At 42.1% G+C, this 21,179-nt stretch overlaps 1 protein-coding gene across 1 annotated transcript in view; it reads right to left on the minus strand.

Annotated features, from left to right (window-relative positions):
- CDH2 (cadherin 2) overlaps positions 1-19,330 on the minus strand; it is a 110,195-nt gene extending 90,865 nt beyond the window's left edge. The window contains exons 1-2 of the mRNA XM_009647677.2: positions 19,303-19,330; positions 17,153-17,269 (exon numbers count right to left, since the gene is read on the minus strand). Coding sequence (XP_009645972.1) covers positions 17,153-17,269; positions 19,303-19,330 — 145 coding nt within the window. The remainder of the gene's footprint in view (positions 1-17,152; positions 17,270-19,302) is intronic.
- Between the last annotated feature and the right edge of the window lie 1,849 nt (positions 19,331-21,179).

The raw sequence follows: 21,179 nt of genomic DNA on the forward strand, positions 1-21,179 counted from the left end.
GCAGGGAGGCAGCGGCATCCTCAGCTACGGCAGGAGGCTCCAGCAGAGCTGTCCCTCAAAGCTTTTCACACAGACGAGTCCGAGGAGCGAGCTTGCTGCTGAAGCTCCAGGAGCAGCTCGGGTAGACTGTCATGTTCTACCTGAACCCAGGTGACTAAAACAAAGGCAAGAGGATGAGAGGAAATGGCCTCAAGTTGTGCCAGGGGAGGTTTAGATTGGACATTAGGAAAAATTTCTTCACAGAAAGGGTCGTTAAGCATGGGAACGGGCTACCCAGGGAAGTGGTCGAGTATCCCTGGAGGTATTTAAAAGACGGGTAGATGAGATGCGCTTAGGGACATGGTTTAGTGATGGAATGGCAGTGTTAGGTTAATGGTTGGACTTGATGATCGTGGTTGGTCTCTTCCACTCTAAACGATTCTATGATTTTATGAAAGTGTTCAAAAGGGGGTGCATGCAAAAGTGGCTTGCAACTACGGCAGTCAGCTTTGCTTACTTCGCTTTGTCTTGCTGATTTGCAGTAAGACATACGACTCGTCTCATCTGAACGGACTGCCGCTTGTTCTGGGGTTTACTGCTGGATTGTCACAGTGAAAGGAGAGAGACTGGATACGCTGGAGAAAAGATTAAAATGCTACACATCATCCTCATATTTCACAGAAGGGCTTGAGTTAATGGTGAAATATCCATGATTTATACATTCATAAAAAAAGTAATCACAGCAAAAAGGTCATCTCATTTGCATACTAGATGCTCAAATGAACCACTCTGGTTCTGCAGATCTAAAATGACAGCAAAGCAATACTGTTGGCCAGTCAGAGACACAAGATGAAGACCTTGGTAGAGGATGAGGAATATTTACAGACACAGCTAGGATGCCCTTCTGGCATGACAATTCAAATGATTTAGGCAGAAGATGCTGCCAAAGAGGTGGTCTTGCAGTCCATGCTCCCATGTCCCTCCTCTCCCAAAAGCCACTGCGGGACAGTCATAGGACAAGTTGATTCATCCGGCTAATCCAAGTGAATACCATTCCCCTTTTGCTCCAGGGTAAGCCTGCTGTTTGATCAGCCCTATGCATTGATTCATAGCGAGGCTGTGCAATCTCTATATCCAGCGCAGAAGAAGCATTTGGACCTCTGGGTAGGGCTAGGAGAAGACGTGGGACTGCCCTCTCCAATGGTAATTTACCCCTAGATCACTTTAATTGTAATACAGAACTTCAGCCTTACACATGAGAAGGCAAATCTGCCCAAGCTCCTCTATCACCAGTGAAGATGCACCGGGTTGTCTTCTTCTCTGAAGCCTGACTCGCATCAGGAAAGTAATACCATTCAGTCCCTCATCAAAACAGCTCTTCCCCCCCCCTCCCCGTTCCCCAGTCCACCACCCTCTGGTCCCGCTACTTTCTACAGTACCAAAACAGAGACCAAGCTCTAATTTAGCCACCTCATCCGCAGCAATGCAAGTGCCTCTGCACCAAACCTCCCAAGGCATTTGGGTCTGGGAGACTGAGGCACAAGTAGGACTACTATCAGCAAATCTTATTTTACTGCACATCTGGTTCATGTTTGTCTCTCATTAGCAAGATGCGCTTCTCTCTTAGGGAGCTGCTGCTGCTGCTCTGCAATTCTTACATGCTCTAAACTGGGGGAACTATTCCCTTAGTGAGAGGGAGCGTGGGGCAGTCAGTCTCCCAGACTGGCCTCCTCATCTTCCCATTGCCACTAACGCCACATGACAGCATCTTTTTAGTCTTTCAATCACAGACAAGTTAACTGCCTTTTTTAAAAGCCAGGATACTGATTGGAACCTGGAACATCCAGGCTTTCGACACCTGATGATTCAACTCATGGAACCGTGAAAAATTCTGCACCCTGCAGCAAAAACATTTTACAAGCTAAACTTTAATTTTCATATTGACAATAGTGAAGAAAATTTACTTTGAATGTTTTGTAGGAGCATCAATTCAAAACATATGAAATACCACATTCATCTGCATGCAGATAAGTTCGGAAAGGCAGTAAAGAGACTGTGTATAAAGGAGTATTAATCCCCCAATCATTTTATCAGAACTAAGTGGGTACATTCTGAAACAATCCAAAACCATTTGCCTGTCCCTTACTGAGTACGACAGACCTGACCGTCCTCTTGGCATCTCCAGCTCTTTCTAAAGACTTGTCTAATATTACCATGTTTTTAATAAAATATTTTCCCTTTTATTGCTGGTAAAATTAGCAAAGTTAACATAAAGTATGTGATATAAAATGAGTAATGGTCTCAACACAGTTCTCATTTATCGCACAAAGGTGACCTTTTTCCCTCTCTCAGTTTATGGCACAGTACACTCAGAATTCAATTTATCCTGTGGCAGATCAGCACATGGCTAGCAGAAATTTTAAAATGAAAGACAGCAAATATCTTACTAAAGCAGTAACACAAATAGAGACCCGAGAAGCCTAGCCCCAAATAAAAACAAAGACCTCTAAGCAAACAAACCATATTCTGACCTTCAGTGACAGTTTGACACTACGTATAGCCTGGAAAACTCTCTGCATCATAAATGCATGTGGCTGACAAACATTAGTAAAAAAAAACACTTGCGTAACAGCTTATCAAACCATTTACCTATCTCTAAAGCTTCTACAAAGCTATGCTTTACAAGAAGGTATTGCAATTAAAAAAATACATACAGGAAACTACGTAAGACCCTTACCAGGCTCTGGTCATCGGCTAGGCTCACCTTCACATCATTTTAATTGTTTGCAAATTAAACACATCAACTCTGGCCCAGAGGAATAAACACAGATCGCCTCCAACAACAACAATCAGGAAACAAATCAACAAGAAAGTATTCCAAAACTCTTTGAGATTTCTTTCTAACTAAAGCGGTTATCAATAACTTCTACGGTATTTTCAAAAAGAAGTCATCATGAAAAACATGCAGCATCCAGTTCACAGATAGCCTAGGATTTCATAGCACAGGATTTTCAGAGTTTGTGGAGGAAACTAAGAAAGATTATTCAATCCCTACACAAAAGAAAGAAAAAAAAAAATCTTCAAACTTAATTTTCATTTTGATTCGTTCCAGCAAAAACAGGCACCTTCCTGTCCCCCCCCTCCCACAGCGATCCTTACCAGGGAACTGGAGCACGGAGTTCATTACAGCCTATTGATCTACCAAACAACGGGGCCCGCATCCATCGATCGGCTCCAGCTAAGCCCCACGCTGCTTGCGAGGCCACGCAGCTGTGGATCGCTCCAGATGAACAACACAACACGTCTTCTTCCCAAAGCGGACCTGGGCAAGTGTGTTCTTCCACAGTATGCAACAGAAGTCACACAGCCGCCTTCGAGCGGCCAGCAGGCAGCCTTCACAAACAGCTTTTTCCAAGATCTTATTTGGGTACCCTACAAAAACTTTAAGTACCACATGAAAGCTGATAATCGCTTACAGGAACAAACATTCAGAGCTTACTTCTTCAAGTCTATTATTGATGTCCTTGCATGACAACAGACCCCTCAAAAATTAAGAAGCATCTTTGTGTACTTTTGTTGTTGTTTAAGAGGAACAGACAACTCAATACTATTATGACTCAATAACTTGCCTATTCATTTGACATCAGCTGTAACATAAAACCCACAGACTCGGAGACGGTGGCCACCTTAAGCCAGGCTTCACCCCTGCGCTACGACCTGCCCAGCAGACCGGTGCAGCCACGCGAAGTTTTGCTGAGATCACAACCCATATTTCTCTCTTGCAAAATCGGGTCCTAAAGCCAGGTGCACCTGTGCTTTTTGCCAGCCTTGCTTCCTTTAAATAACAAACCCACTGAGGCCTAACAAAATTTTTCATTTTATTGTCTGCTCTGGCTTTTGGGGTTTTTTTTGTTGTTCAGCATCTGTAAATTACAGAGCCTTTGTGGCAAAAATCAGGAGACTAAAACAGGAAACTAACAGATCATTTGCAGTTGTAACAACTGATAAAATCACCTCCTCTGAGGAGAAAATGATCCATTTTTATAAACAATGACACGTATCGTTCTTAAACTTTAATTTGCACACAAGTGTAATGACAAGATTTTAATTAAATGAGACTTGATGCAGTCAGAAGTGCAGATAGTGACATGCAGAGTAAGAACGAGAAGAGTTTCATTTGTTTTTTAAGTTTCAATGCGATACAGACTTCATTTCAGTTCTGGGAAACATGCTGAATCAATTGCAGGTAGGCAAAACCACCTCCGCCATCTGAAACACTAGACGTGCTTTTTGCTCCAAGCTGTTAAAACTCCTGCCCTGCTATATCTCAGCTCTGCATATGTGCACTCCAAGAGGTTAAAATTCCACTTCATTTCCTTGTTTCTCTCTTCTAGGCGGTCTGGAAAGCACGGTGATATATTGACCTTCTCCAGCTACCTCCACACAGATGAACGCTCCCTGCTCGCATGTGCTGCCCCAGCTCCCACTGATTTCAACATAAACTCCTTCAGAAGAAACCAAAGCAACCAAGGCTCTTTTTCACGTAACCTACCAAGCAGCTATCCGTTAGTGAATACTGGATGCAGATGACAGACTGGATCTGAACCTGTGACCTCCAAGGGACCTACGCTCCCCCATTAGCCATCCCTTGAGAATTGAATTAATCAATTTTTTATAAAAGCACAAACATGCACTAAGGCACTGTAAAGGGAAAATTGCAGTTATTTGAACAGAAAAGCACATACTGAATTGGAAAGCCAAAGACCTTCACTGACGTATTATTTCGATGGTGTAAAAAGCATACTAGCTGCTTTACAGAAAACATGGGGTTTTTGGGGTTTGGTTTTGTTTGGGTTTTTTCCCTTGAAGAACTCAGATGACAAGCAGCACTGAAAATGAAATCTATGCAAACAATAACTGGATTTAATGAATGCACAGTGATAAGAATCTGATTAGATTGAAGATTTGTTCTAAAGAACTTTTAGCATAGAAGATGATGCTGAACAACAAACAGCATAGACAGCTGATGGATGGAGTACGTGGGAACGATAAAACCACACAGCTGACCCACTGATACAGTCACACTTCCATCTGTCAACAAACACCGCGCTTGCAGAGGGTAGTTAGCAAGTTATCAGTGTGTGAATGACTCAGAGATGTTTTCTTGATTAGAGAATAAAGAGTTTAAAAAGACCCTGAGATCCAAATTTTATATGTATGATCTTTATTTACCTTTCCCCACAACAGTAATTATGCAATAGCTTTGTTGTATGGTTCTCCTTTGCAGAAAAACAAGTTTACAAACTACTTAAGCCAGGCATTAAGTTAAATTCGTTTAAGAACCTGCACTCTATGCAGCCGAACAGCCTACAGCACAAACACCAATAACATTTTATGCATCCAGTTTCTGGCACAAGGCTTGAAAGTTAAATGGCTATACCATACAACAATAATTTTAATAATGAACATAAACATGATCCAACGCCAGCTAAGTCAACAGAATAATTTCCGCTGACTCAGCTATGCATCAAATCCTACCTGCACTAGTTGACAAAACCTGAAAGAAACGAAGGCAGGAAAAACCTCACACACACTCAGTATTATGTTACTGATGTTTAAAAGCCACTCACTTGGAGAAGAAAAGGGATTTTTTTGCCCTCTTTTAATGCGCTTGAACCAAAGTACTGACCTAATGCAACCAGTGAGCCACCATTAAATAGAAGCTCCATGCTGAAAAACAACTAAGAGCTTACCCTCCACCCACATACAATTTTGATACAGGTATGCTAAATGCAGAAACCAAAGTCTATTTACATAGATGTTTTGCTTGTATTTGATTGCCAGTTTACTTGTATTTGAATATCAATTTGCAAGCTAATTAGAGAACATTGCTGAGCCCATTACAGAAAAATAGTGCTCCACCATTAACTGCAGTGCTATCTCACTAATTCCTTTAAAGACTGGCTTCAAACACCATCTTCATCTCCATTCAAAACAATTAGTGTACATTTATTTCACATTTTAAACTGCAGAAAATCAAATTTTTAAACACTTTAACAGATTGCACTGCTATTTTGATAGCTTTTATGTTACAAATTATGCGTTTAGGGATTCGTAACTTTCCTATTTAAGAGACTGTTAAACTGGAACTCACAGAGGGTCTTAAATAATTCCTCTTCTCTACAACCTGAGAGGCATGTGCCATTAACTTCCAAAACCAGCCAAAACCTACTTCTTAAAAGGCAGCACAGTGCACAAGGAAGAGCTTGCAGACCAGATCATAGCATCTGTCACTGCTCATAGGTCTGCCAAAACGCAGCAGACAGTAAAAGGCAAGAGGAAAAATTCAAAATGGGACGGTTTCTGAAGCTCTGCAGGTGGCTTGGAGAAGGAGGAAGATGCACCCGAGCGGTGATGTGTTGCTCCTTTGCCCGGAGCATCAGTGCCCATGGGCGGGCAGGCAGGCAGCACTGGGTGCCCTGGTTCTCTGCCGGGCTGGTGGGTTAATGGGATTGCTCGCTGTCACCTGCAACCCAGCTAAGAACCACCGATGCAATTCGCCACTACGCCTGGACAGGGCTGGGATGCAGCCAGCAGCAAGGAATGGGCAGGGACCTGATCCTCAGCTGCTCAATCCTGGAAAAACTGAAACAGCAGGAAGAAATCTCCCAGTTTCACTGCAGGGAGAAAAGGGAAAAAACCAAATCAAAATGCCAAACAGAGAGGAGTCTCATTCAGCTATGACCTCCTTTTCTCATTAACTTATCTCCTCTTCCACAGCAGGTCCCAGTAAATCGACAAAGCAAGCCGACCCAGGGGAGAACTAGCCCACCACAAAAAGCAGGGATTGTTTTGCATCAGATCAGCTTGCTGATCTCACTCACTCATCCTGCAGCCACGTCACTGTGATGTATTTATAACTCAGGGAAAGAAAGTTGCGTTTTTAGTACATCCTCTCCTAGCTTTACCTAAGGCTTCTATTTTCACATGCACTTAAACTGCACATCTATAATCAGGGTGAGAAACAAAAACCCTTACTGGTATCAATCCCCTGTAGCAAGCAGCAGCAGTGGCTTCTGAGACCACTCTATAGACACTGACGGACTCCGAGCGCTCAAACCCAATGCTGCCTCCAGAACAGTGGACGAGCTGGGATGTGCAGCTCTAGGTACTTCTTGAGTGAACCTCATATCCTGGCTGTAAGACCAGTTTATCTCCAAAAGGCTTGTGCATGTTCTGATCTTGGCTCAGATATTCAGATAATTAAGTTTCTTGGCATTAGTGTAAATTGCAAACAAATGGGAGATGTGGGCATTCTGTTGTCACTCTGATGTCAGAAAAGGCTTAGCAGATCCTCCTAGAAAAGCTTCTCAGCACTATCTGCTCACTTAATTCACTTTGGTGAGCTCCGCTGGGTCCTCTGCATTTCCCTTAGGGTGGATATCAGATGCCCATGACTAGCTCAAATTGGATGTCATGAGGAAACCTGAAAGTACTCCAAGATACTTTCCTTCCTACCTTAGGTTTGCTTCTGCCCTCTTCTTTCAACCAATGCCAAGTTTATCTGTTCTTTCTAGACCTGTGGAGAACCTGTGCTCTCCTTTCCCCCTTGAACTACACCAGGGCCTCTATTCATGCCTCCACCCATTCCAGCATCCTTCATCACTTGGATTCTTCTGCTTCCATCCTTTCCCCAGCCTCAGCTCCATTCTCCACTCCAGAGTTGCACCCCACTCATCCCTCAACATTGTTCTCCTTGCACTTTGAAGGACAAATCACCCAGCTGGGGTGTATGGAGAGGAGTGGAAAACCATCTCTGTTGTGTTAAATTGTAAAGATTTAAAGGGCGCCAGAGGCCAGTTACAGCCTAATTAGAAGATAATAGCAACTCTAGTCATTTCCCTTCTGTCCAAAATGTGACACTGTTCTCTTGCACCCTCCTTCTGCCCCTCAAAAAATCAGCAGGGCTGATGCCTAGGACATGCCCTGAAAGTTTGGAAGTGAACTCTTCCAAAAGTTAGCATTTCCAGATTAAAAAAAATGCCCCCATGTTGATTGTCACACATTCAACCAAAATCTTCCTCACTGCATTCAACCAAAATGAGAGCAGTTCAAACTGTACTTGGATTTGCTGATTGACATCCCGGTCTTCCACACAGTAGTATTTGATTTAATGTAGTCATTAAGTGTTTAAATACTACGGAATTTATCTCTATTTAGTATGGTAATATGTTCTGTAATAAAGGGCATTTTCCTATGATATCGGTTCAATAGGATGCTCTAAGTAAATTTGTCTTCTGGATTCTTAGAAAGATGACAAGTCAACAAAAGATGTATTGTAGTCTTCAGCAAGAATTTGAGTGCGTAATTATACATACCAAGTGTCTCACGTTATGCTAACACAGATGGCCTTACCTGAGATTTTGCTCCATGTATTCCATATACTGATCTACCCACATAAAGGAATAATTTCTTTTTTTTTTTTTTTTTTTTTTAATGCAGCTGTTGCAAGCAACAGCAACTCTTCTTCTATCACTAAATAAATCTCCCATATCTAAGGGCACCTTTGTCTGCTGGGGAGGCTTTCTGCACAGCTTTGCAACCACTACTCCTCCCAGCTTCCCCTAGAGCATGGGTCAGTCTTGGAGAAGGCTCTAACTATAGCAATTCCAGAAGAAATAATGGCCCCTTGGGAATCAAGGCCAGATGGCATAGTTTAAAACTGAGCTAAGGCTGCACTAAATGGTGTTAGAAACAGTACAAAGCTAGACCCGCTTCAGAGGCAGAAACAAGCACCTCTTTTGCCATCCCCTGTTGAGCCATGTCCAGAGCTTACTGGGGCAGCTGACAGCTCAGCTCTTGTAATTCATATTTCTGCATGCAGAAAGGACACTACATTTGAGATCCTCGTAAGTAACCAGCTGCATATAGGAAAAGAGAGTAAGTACTAATTAATTCAGTGCATTCCAAGTAAACGCACCATAAACAGAAATGACTATCAGAGCCGGACTAATTAACCAAGATAGTAATTTACATATCCCAGAACACTGCAACCATTCAGGATCTCTATAATTTCTCTGTAAGTGTATTTTTCTCTTTACAAGATGTAGTTGTAAGAGTCTACACTGGAACAGAAGCAGCATTCCTTCTGCAGGGAATAAAGGTGAGTCAATTTTCTTCCCTGGAAAAAGTGGACAACCCAGCTGAAGTGCCTCTACACCAATGCACACAGCATGGGCAACAAACAAGAGGAGTTGGAAGCCACCGTGCTGCTAGAAAGCTATGACTTACTTGCCATTACCAAAACTCGGTGGGACAAATCCCACGACTGGAGTGCTGCTATCGATGGCCACAGGCTGTTCAGAAGGGACAGACAAGGAAGAAGGGGCAGAGGCATGGCCCTCTATGTCAAGAAATGGGTAGAGTGTGAAGAGCTGTCTCTGAAGAATACCACAAGCATGCTGAAATCTTATGGGTAAGAATTAGAGACTGAGGCAACAAAGGGAACCTTGTGGTTGGTGTCTACTACAGGCCACTGGATCACGGGGAGCCTATTGATGAAGCCTCTTACTCCAGTTACAGGAGGCATCGTGCTTGCGGGCTCTCATCCTGCTGGGGAAATTCAAAAAAAGGAAGGTCAAAGCATAGTCCCCCTCACAAGCCTGGCAAACTGGAAAAGGATGGGAAGGCTGAGGTATTCAACAACTTCTTTGCCTCAGCCTTCACTGGCAGCCTCTCTTCCCACACTTCTCGAGTGGATGGACTGAAGGCAGGGACTGGGGGACAAAAGTCCCTCCCACTGAAAGAGAAGATCAGGTTTATGACCCCCTTAGGAACCTGAACATTCGTTAAGTCTATAGGACCTGATGAGATGCATCCCAGAGTCCTGAGGGAACTGGCTGATGTAGTTGCCAAGCCATTCTCCACGATATTTGAAAAGTCATGGCAGTCAGGTGAAATCCCTGGGGACTGGGAAAAGAGAAAAATTGCACCCATTTTTAAGAAGAGTAAAAAGGGAACCACCAACCTGTCAGCCTCACCACTGTGCCTGGAAAGATCATGGAACAGATCCTCCTAGAAGCTATGCTAAGGCACAAGGAGGCCAGTAACATGTATTTGAGACAGCTTCACCAAGGGCAAGTCCTGCCTGACGAACCTAGTGGCTTTCTATGATGGAGGGACTGCATCAGTGGACAAAGGAAGAGCTACTAGTGTCATCTATCTGGACTTCTGTAAGGCCTTTGACACAGTCCCCTACAATATACTTCTCTCTAAATTGGAGATACATGGATTTGATGGGTGGACTGTTTGGTGGATGAGGAATTGGTTGGATGGTCACATCCAAAGAGTAGTGTTTAACAGCTCAATGTAGAGGTGGAGATCAGTGACAAGTTGTGTCCCTCAAGGGCCTGTACTGGGACCAGTACTGTTTAATATCTTCATCAGTGACATGGACAGTGGGATCAAGTGCACCCTCAGCAAGTTTGCAGACGACACCAAGCTGAGTGGTGCAGTTGACACGCCTGAGGGACAGGATGCCATCCAGAGGGACCTGGACAAGCTTGACAAGTGGGTCCATGTGAACCTCATGAGGTTCAACAAGGCCAAGTGCAAGGTCCTGCACCTGGGTCAGGGCAACGCCCGGTATCAATACAGGCTGGGGGACAAAGGGATTGAGAGCAGCCCTGCAGAGAAGGACTTGGGGGTGCTGGTGGATGAAAAGCTGGAAATGAGCTGGCAACGTGCACTCACAGCCCAGAAGGCCAACTATATCCTGGGCTGCACCAAAAGCAGGGTGGCCAGCAGGTCAATGGAGGTGATTCTGCCCCTCTGCTCCTCTCTGGTGAGACCCCCATCTGGAGTACTCCATCCAGCTCTGGGGTCCCCAGCACATGAAGGGCATGGACCTGTTGGAGCAGGTCCAGAGGAGGGCTACAAAAATGATCTGAAGGCTGGAGCACCTCTCCTGTGAGGAAAGGTTGAGAGAGTTGTGGTTGTTCAGCCTGGAGAAGAGAAGGCTGTAGGGAGAATTTATTGCAGCCTTTCAGTACTTAACGGGAGTTTATAAGAAAGATGGGGACAATCTTTTTATCAGGGCCTGTAGCGATAAGACAAGGGGTAATGGTTTTAGACTAAAAGAGGGGAGATTTAGACTACATGAAGGAAGAAATTTTTTATGATGAGGGCAATGAAACATTGGAAGAGGTTGCCCAGAGAGGTGGGTAGACGTCCCATCCCTGGAAACATTCAAGGTCAGGCTGAACCTCTGAGCAACCTGATCTAGTTAAAGATGCCCCCGCTCACTGCAGGGGGGTTGGACTAGAAGACTTTTAAAGGTCCCTTTCAACCCAAACTATTCTATGATAATAGTGCACCTAGAATTTTAACTATAAAATATATTTCCACCTCTAATCCAAGTATTCCATAAAAGGAAAACACTTTGTTTACTACACGTTTATAGGTTTCTTTTAGAATGACTTCTTATCCAGAAACTCAAGTGATAAATTCTTTTATATTGGATATACAAATTGATCCAAACAAGTCCATAACAGCTTTAGGGTCCACTGACGGGTGTTATGTTTCTGAAATATTTGTCCTTTGCACACGTCCAAAACATTACTGAATTTCATTATTTACATTTATTCCGTTTATATATATGTGATGTTCTACATACAAGCTTGCAATGAGAAAATAACAACATTAGTCAGTAGCTTAATACTGAAGAGTAAAATCTGGTATCACATACAAATCAGACGTACAAGTTTACAGAAATTGAAGTGAGGAAAAAAGGAGTCACCATTCAAACAGGTATTCTATCACACCACCTTCAGTAAGGTGACCGTATGTTATGTATACTCTAGGATGTATTCTATGTTTAACTAAGGAGCAGGGAAAAGGGAGTAAGGAAACCACATCAAGAAAAGCAATCTCTCGCTCCAGCAAAAGTAATCTCTTATTTTCAGGGGACAAGTATCTGAGAATACGTGAAGAACTTGGTACATGAATAGGTAACAGGCATCATAAAACAGACACTCTGCTAGTGTAGTTAAAGCAAACAGAAGCTCTTCCAATCCAGGAGAGTAAGCTCAATACTGACACAGGAGAATTTAGGATGCTGTGTGGTACAGAAAAAGGACAAACAGGAAAACTGTTTGAGAAAAGAAGAGGAAAAGGATTAAAAAGGCAAGACACTGAAAATTGGAATGCAACTGTAACATAAAATAAATCAACAAGGCACAGCATCACCAAGTAACGGCATTAAAATTTACTCTGCTTCACATGGAAGAGGGCAAAACTAAACCTATTAAATGTTAAGCAGGACTGGGGGAAAAAAAAATTATATATATGTATTCCCAACATACACTTCTGGGGGAAAAAAAAAAAAAAAAGATTTCTCACTCCCACTAAGGCTTAAAAGAATAACTAGAAGGACAGTGTTTTCAGGGGGTTTTTTTCTGGGGTTTTTGTTTTTGGTGGGGGGCTTTTTTTTGTTTGGGTTGGGTTGGGTTTTTTAGGGGGGGGTTGTACAGGAAGAGAATTTCAGGAAAAAAAAAATACATTTGGGAAGAATTGAAACATTTTTTTCCAGCTTGCCAGCAGCTCATAGAGAGACTCCCATCCATCTGAGATTCTTTGGCTGTCTGCCTGGAAGGAACTTGTCAACTTGTCTTTTTGCTTAAGGCAAGGAGACTTCAAACAAAGTGGTTACCATTTTCATTTTTTATTTCATGGAAAAAAAAAAAAGTCCAAATTTTTTTTTGGTGGGGAAAGACTAATTTCCCTCTTGGAAAATATGATTCTGCTAAAAATACTTTCCATGGCTTTACTGTTAACGTGCAGTGCAGTATCAAAGCCACCAGTGCATGCTACCCATAGTAAGAATACAATTGTATAGAAGTTGCTTATAGAAAGGAATGAGACATAAGCCTTAAAAAGATATGTTGCTGACTTCAGTTTTAAGCATGACTTTTTAAAAAGGAATTTTATTCTTAGCTCACAATAGGCATTTTTATATGTAGAATGATAAAACACCACTAGCAGCAAAAATAGCTGAGCGCCTTCAGCTGGGACAGACAGCACCCGTGTAACCTCCTACGTCATGAAAAAACATTACTTTGAAATGCCAGGCAATTCCCAAGTACCACAATCCCAGCAACGTGTTTCTGGGTTGTTTCAGACCAACTGGTATTTCCAATGGTAAACTACAAAATAAGTCAGTGGGAATGCCAAAATCAGGTTTTGTCACTCAGTTTGAAAGCATCAAAACAAGCATTATTTTCTAAGCATTTCACTGCTAGAAGAGAAAAGGCAGCAGGGACACCACGGCTCCACTTAAGCATACAAAATCTTTCAGCAAAAACCTAAGGAGTAGGAGTGTGAGTTTTACCCCAGATAAATTGGATAACCCCGTTCATTTTATGGTTTCATGAGCACTTGGTACCAGGCTCAAAGAGGAGGGAAGGCGTAAGCATGCCTCTTTTGGCAACGCTGTCAGCTCGCTCCAGCTTAAATGGCTCATGAAACGGCACTGTTACTCACCCGTAATCACTGCTTATCTCAGTGATCAACACCAAAACATTTTTTTTTCCTTTATCATTGTGGAACTCAAAGAGCTTAGAAATATTTTATAGCTACACAATGCTGAAAAGGATACATTTAGGAATCTTGTCTAGACAATGAATTTGCTTAGCAAAGAACAAAAATAACGCGTTTAGTAACAGGACAGAATGTTAAAATAAAGTCTTTGAAAGATAAGCAAGCACTAAAATAAATTATCAGAGTAAGAGTCTCTAAGATAGGATTCTGCAAATAACCATTCAAGTAACCTTCCTAGGTGAATGATTTTTGTAGAAATGCATTATTTGTATCTAAAAATTTGCAGGATATAGAACAAAGATGAGATAAACAGGCTGGACATACATATCAAACTGCCACAAGTACGTTTCCCTGGATGAACTACAAAGCTGTGACAAAAGAGCACAAGCAAGGGCATTTAATGTATTAAACATAAATCCCTCTAACTTAACCTCTTCTCCAAATATTCTATCTTCTGTATGGTCCTCTAGACAGTAATCATATTTTATTTACAGAAACAATTCAGAAGTATTGTGCCTGTAAATTTGGGTTATTTACTTCTACTAGGCGACGGCTGGTGCATTGTTTTTTGCATATGATTTATTTTCCTTTTTAAAATGTTGGAACATTTAATCCCAAAATATTTAAAAGTGTATTAAATTCTAAAAGATCTGGAGGGCCAAATAACTCCACGGTTTTATCAGTAAGATTTAGAGATGCATGAAGTTTCTTTTAATTTTGTTTCAGAGATAATGACTTTCTTTTTCCTCCCTTCAGAGAAATTAAGGTACTAGTTCTGAGATCACCTAGTTCCTTGGTAAAAATCACCATAATTTCACTGCAGTGACTGGTACCAAGTCAAACGACATGTAAAACATTATAAGTAAATTCAAAATTAGATCTATAGTACTTAGTTTACATGCACCTAGTGACCTGAGCATAGTGCATCTTGAAGTCATGTGCAAGACAAAGTGTAAGACATCAGCTTTGAAGAGTCTTCGAGGCTATAACCAGTGAAGTCTGTATCAGGGAACACGGGAGCACAGGACACCGGTGACACTATGCCAGGAGGCAGCAACAGGACCATAAAACCTCTGTGCTTGTGGTATCAATGCACAAAGAAAATTAAAGCTTTCACTTCTAAACCGTATAGAAAACCTACAGTTATAAGCCTTACTTCTGAATTCATACTAGTATAAGCGTGCAGTTAAGACAGGCGAGATCAGAATCAGGCCCATGGTTATCCCTAAGAAGCAAACGTCACAGAACTATTTTTAACTTGCAGCGTCATCTAAATTTAGTTTAATAACCAGAAAATAGGCTTTTGACAACCATAGTATTTCAGAATGACAGTGTAATTAAATTTAAGTCAAAGCTATGCAATGACGGACCATATGTTTATGTGTAACCAGCAAATTATATGCTTTTAAGCATGTCAGGATTTTCGAAAGAATTAACCATTGCAGTAATTCAACTGAGGAAATAGTAGTAGGAAACAAACTCCCCCAGGTCATTTTTCAACCAGCTGATATGATGCGATACACACTGTATGCCTTGTACAGTTTTTCCAATTCCTACTTCCCTAAAATGCTATGTGTTTTAATATCATTCAAAGACAACCCAACAGTCATGCTTCACTCACTTCTGAAAAGCAAGGGAAGAGACTTCTAATGCGATGAGTAATGAGAAAGGAAGTCAGTCTGCCATCCTACATTACTAGTTCAGACTCAGTTAAGGCTGGTCAGTCATTATCATCAGACTTGCGTGAGCAATGCCAACACAGAATTAGTGGGCAGTCCACTGTAGTACCTAGCTAGTGGAGAAAAAAAAAAAGGGGGGGGGGGGGGAGAAATTGCAGAAAGGGTCTTGATTCCATGAAAAGTGAAGAGAACTTTCACAGGACAGGGTAAATCTCCATTTTAAGATGAACAGATAGCATGATAATTAGACAGTAACAAACATTTGGTGGTTTCAAGGCAGCACCTTTGGAAACCCCCTGCCTGCTGCATTCTCTGTCCCCATTTTTGCCCCTCTCTCCAGGTTTGTCCATCACCTACCAAAGCAGTTCTCAGTGCTGATGGGTATTACAAGCATCTACAGTAGAGTCATCTATTAACTCCCATTTGGTGGGGAAGCGAGGAAAATTCTCTTTCCTCTATTATTTTCTCAATTGCCAGAACATTTACTTTAATACACTTATTTCTAAGCTATTCTTTAATATAAGAAAAGTCTGTGGTGGTAGAATATACTTCCTTGAAACTGAACAGAAAAAGCTTTAATAACTCAAGTTTAAATTCACTAAAGCTAATCAATTCATCCTGCATTCAAGTTTCCATTATACTTCTAAAAAAGCACAAAACAGGTCTGTAAAAATATAATTAAGGAGAGAGACTGCTACACAGAGCATGTAAAATCAAGACTACAGCTTTCACTTCATTTGTTTTGCAGACACATTAGAATTTTTTTCATTTAAATGTCTTGATCTGTGTAACCATATTTGTATGTGAAAGGAACAACAAATTAAATTAGTCCATATTTAAGATGTATTTGAAACCGTCTAAAACTGATGTTCTTAGTCAGTTCCACAATTTCCAAATTAGATGGAAAAAAATATATTATGTTAGCAGTTTAGAAAACAGCCAAATTAATGCTTTTTTAAAAATTATCTACTTCTACAAATGCGTACACTGAACCTTAACTGGTTGGGAAATCTAGGAAAGATTCAGAGCGCATGCCTCCGTGTCCTACAGACGACTACTCTATCCCTGAAAAAGAGCGACACAAAAAGAGCAGCAAACAGAATTCCCAAACTGGATGACCCGTGGGCAGATGTACTGACTGCAGTGCATCCCCGGTGGGGGCAAGGGCTTGCACTTGCCGAGCACGCCGTGAGCTCAGGAGCGGGTCAGCCTCCGCCTGGGCACCGTGCCATTCAGACGCAGGTAGATGCCAGGGCAAGAGAGACAGCGCCGGCACTTGTCCTGCCTCTCCTGGCACAGCTCCTCGCAGAGCCCGCAGCGCTGCAGTCACTGACCCAGGGCTCACGGGCGACTGCTCTCTCATGTTGCTGCCTGCCCCGTCTCTTGCTTTCCATAGGTGTCTCTCCTCAGGTTGCCAGGAAAAAGCAGTAAGGGAACTAGCTCTGCATTAGTGTGAGTGCTAGAACCAGGCATATCTAAGTGCAATACTTCTGTGGGACATATAAAGCAGGAGGGAAATTTTCTTTACCTCCTCAACACTCGTACATGGGCTCTAATTATAGACTGGTGGCACACGTATCGTCAGTGGTAGTAAGAAACATCAGTGTGAATGCTGTGCTGAGAAGGAGAGTTAGTGGATGATCACTGGAAGGTTTGCAACACTCAGTATTTTCAAATTACGTTCAGAGGCGCATGTGCCACCCCTAACGCCAACAGATTTTCCAAGTCCTATGACAGTAATCAAAAAATAATCACAGAGCAGCTGACGTTCTTTCCTGCAAGAGTCTGTGCCCTATTTAAGAATGAAAATGCTCCAGAGTGATTTATGGTTATGACTACAGGAAATAAAATAAAATAAAACAAATAAATAAATAACGAAACATCTTTTATAACCGTACCGTTGAGAAGCGGCTGTCCTCCATGTACACTCCGTGACACCACTGCACTGTGAACATCTTCAGGAAATCCAGTCTTGCATGACATATCTTCACAGGTTGCTTTTATCGGTGCCTGAAATGCAAGAAAAAAATGTGATGTAATACTCGCAACCTTCATTCACCGGAGGAACATTCCACTTGGCACATACTCCATTTTGCTGCTGTCTTGTACAAGCAGCGTCTTTGTTTCTGAATGACTGCAATTAGGACCGCGAGGGCAAAGGGTTAATCTTTCTGATAACTGGAATGGAAGGAACAAATCCCACTTGTCTGGTAAGATCTAAATAATACACAATCTTGATTCTTCTGACAACTGAACATTTCCACTAAACCAGCCATCAAGACTGAAGGGGAGTCATAGGGGGAACAAAAAACATTCCTTCCTCTGGAAATAAATGTTGCACAAAACCCATCGGCAACTTTTTCATAGCTGGATTACTTGAGATGAATGACTTCAACCACAGAATTAAAGTGCTTTATTTAGAGTCTTTCTGTGAGGCTGCACCAGTGCAAGTAAACTAAGATAAAATGCTACATTTGCAGTAACTTAGCAGAACTTACATTTGTGTTAGCATTCAAACAGATACCATATAAAGACAAATGTTTCCAATGCAATCTCCTTTTATTTCAAAGGGACGTTAAGTTAAAAGGCGAGCAGCTCATTATTAAATTTGCACAACAAGGGAAGAGACGAGCCACTGAAACTGTTTGTTCTCTCACTTGCTAAGAAAGTTTCCCCTCAAATCACGTTCTTAAAGAGTTTCATAAATGCCTTTTTATTAAGAAATATATAATGGAAACTTGTTTGTTCTGTAGTGTTCCATGTTCACAAGATACTGCTGATGGCTAAGCTGGTTTTCAGGACAGTTTGTTGCCTAGTCAAAAAAAAAAAAAAAAAAAACCACCATCCAATTTTCTGTGGCAAGGGACTTTGATTTCTTTTTGGTGGATTCTTTTTGTCTCATTTTAGTGCTGCACAAAACAACATCCCAGCTTACACATGGCTAAGTGACCATACATGGCAAAACCCCTTTCACACTGCACAAGGCGGAGAGTCGAGCTACCACGCCAGCTTGGGCTGAGATACATCCTAGAAATCGTGAGAGCCCTCACACAACCTCAAACATGCCTACGTGCCAACTAAAAGCCTATCCATGTGCATGCCCAGATGTAGTATATGGTCGTTGACAGCACGAGCAACTGTGCTGCTATATCATACCTAAATCTGATCAAGACTTAAATTAGATTTTCTTTTTTAGTTTCCCAGATGGGCTTCCCTCGAGTAGACCTACTCAAGGCCATGTAAGCATGTCTGCATACACTTGGCAAAGAAAGCCCTACAGGAAAAAAGCGATGGAGAAAGAGATGGTGGTGTTATAGCTGTTTACCATATGTATTGGGTTTCTGTTGCAAGGTCTTGGTAGTGGTGGGGCTACAGGGGTGGCTTCTGTGAGAAGCTGCTAGAAGTTTTCCCTGTGTCTGCTGCTGGCCAAGGCCAAGCCAATCAGAGGCAGTGGAAGCGCCTCTGTGATAACATATTTAAGAAGGAAAAAAAACCTGCTGCAACTCAGTAGCCGGAAAGAGAAGAGAAGTGCGAGAAAGACACCAAGGTCAGTGAAGAAGAAGGGGCAGGAGGTGCTCCAGGTGCTGGAGCAGAGATTCCCCCGCAGCCCATGGTGAAGACCATGGTGGGGCAGGCTGTCCCCCTGCAGCCCAGGGAGGTCCACGGCAGAGCAGATCCCCACCTGTAGCCCGTGGAGGACCCCACACCAGAGCAGGTGGATGCCCAAAGGAAGGAGGCTGTCACTCCGTGAGAAGCCTGTGCCGGATCAGGTTCCTGGCAAGACTTTGTGGACCCATGGGGGAGGAGTCCACACCAAGGCAGGTTTGCTGGCAGGACCTGTGACCCCGCAGGGGACCCACACTGGAGCAGTCTGCTCCTGAGGGACTGCACCCCGTGGGAGGGATGGAGACATGCTGGAGCAGTTTGTGAAGAACTGTAGCCCATGGGAAGGACTCACGTTAGAGATGTTCGTGGAGGACTGTCTCTCAGGGGAAGAGAGCATTAGAGCGGAGATGGGACAGGAGCACCTCAAACCACAAGGGTTTCCGCAAGGAAGAGAGACTGGGCAGCAGCATATCTCTCTGCTGACAGTCATGGCCAAGCCCAGCATGCCAAGCCCTGTGAGAATAACTATCACTAATACAAGGAGGGATTCCTAACACATTGTGTTGCACTTACACCAACATGGTCCTAACTAAGCTGCTCAATACTGACACTGGCAAGGAAAAACAAACCAAAAAAAAAAAAATAAAGATTTACTATCTAACTCCAAGCTAATGAACTATCTAGGTAAGCACCCAGTAAGAGAATTTGTAATTATCAAACGTCCAGTTAACTTAAACTGTGGCGTGTGTTTAATTGTGACTTAAGTACTACACAAGCATCTCATCTACAATTACTTACATTATTTAAAATGTTTGCACGGGGACACTAAAGAGAAAGCAAACCCAAAGCAACAGTTTAAGCTGCCAGGGGACTATATCACCTGCAAAGCTGGAACTTGGATCTGTAGCTAAGCTCCAACAGTCCATTTACAGGTTGAGCTTTTAAGAGAGAAAGATGGTACATCAAAAATAATTACGATTCCAACTGCCAGTTTCCTCAGCTTTAGAACTCAAATCACAGGTTTGATAAAGCTTCCATAATTTGAAAGAAAAATAGTAAGACTTGTTTAAACTATTGTGCAAAAGGTGACCTCAAAGCAAATGTGATCGAGGAGAAGGGAAAAAAAAAAAAAAAAAAATAGCCTTTCATGGTATCCTTGAAACAAAAAGGTCCTGGGTGGGCAGCCGAGGAGATAGCAGGATTTTTAACAAGTCCGCACTGATGCGCCTGGGAATCTTTCAGCCTTTCCAGCAATCTATATGTACTGAACAGCTCTTATAAACTGAAACAATGCCCACTGAAACAAAGGCTGGGGGACATGAATAGAGAGCCTTCTTTATTCTTTCATTTGCAGCCATCAATTTTATCCGGAAACAAAAGACTGTACTCTGCTCTCCAAAAACAGCCCTTTGTAAAGATTGTTTGAGAATAAAAAACACAAGGGAAGGAAGAATTCAAATTTTCAGCAATTCTTAATCGCCCTATGTTAAGCGTTTTGAATTAAGTAGAAGTTGTGGCTTCAGACACACTGGGTCATATCAAGTTCAGCCTAAGAGTACCGCAAGACTTAAATCATTTTAACTCTAAGCAAAGGAGGATGCTGAAATATTTTTATCCCCTTATCTGGGGCAAAAGGGGAAAGCTAGTGAAGATTATGGGGCACATTATTGTAATTTACAGGATTTTGTGTGATTAGTACAATTCCCAAGACTATTTCAAACATAAGATAATATTACTTGTACATTCATCTACAGAGGGACACTACTTAAAAATCTAGCTCTTAAGACAGAAAGCAATTACCTTAGCTTGTACCCATGGAGTTACAAAGCTTTGAACGAGCTCAGCACTTGGAAAATTCTCCTCTCAAGTACTAACAGACTTTGCCAAAGCAAAATAGGGTTACTACTGAAAAAACTACTCTGCTTTCCTGATCCCTTATGGTTTATTTAGCCATTTTTAACTGCAAAGTGAGTAACAAGCATTACTATCTCCAGATGCTAAAGAGCTAACACCTAGTCAAACGTGGTGTCAGATCATGCATACAAACTCAGTGTTGTAGATCTCAGATTAAATGCAACAGGCAAACTGCAATTATGAAGCAACATGATGTAAATTAGAAGTCCTCTGTCAAAGTTATTATTCAATCAATTAAAAGAATTGGCCATTTCGATACACTCACGGCAGTTAAGCCTGCAGTTTTCATCCCCTGCTCCTCAGTTACTTCAGTTTTGTATCTAGATATCAGAGTATCTAGAAACCTGTGGTGTATTTTCAAGGTCTTATTCCAGCTCAATTTAAAAAAAAAAAAAAAAAAAAAAA

This window comes from Egretta garzetta, unplaced genomic scaffold, assembly GCF_000687185.1.
Source record: "Egretta garzetta isolate BGI_Z169 unplaced genomic scaffold, ASM68718v1 scaffold229, whole genome shotgun sequence".
Taxonomy (NCBI): Eukaryota; Metazoa; Chordata; class Aves; order Pelecaniformes; family Ardeidae; genus Egretta; species Egretta garzetta.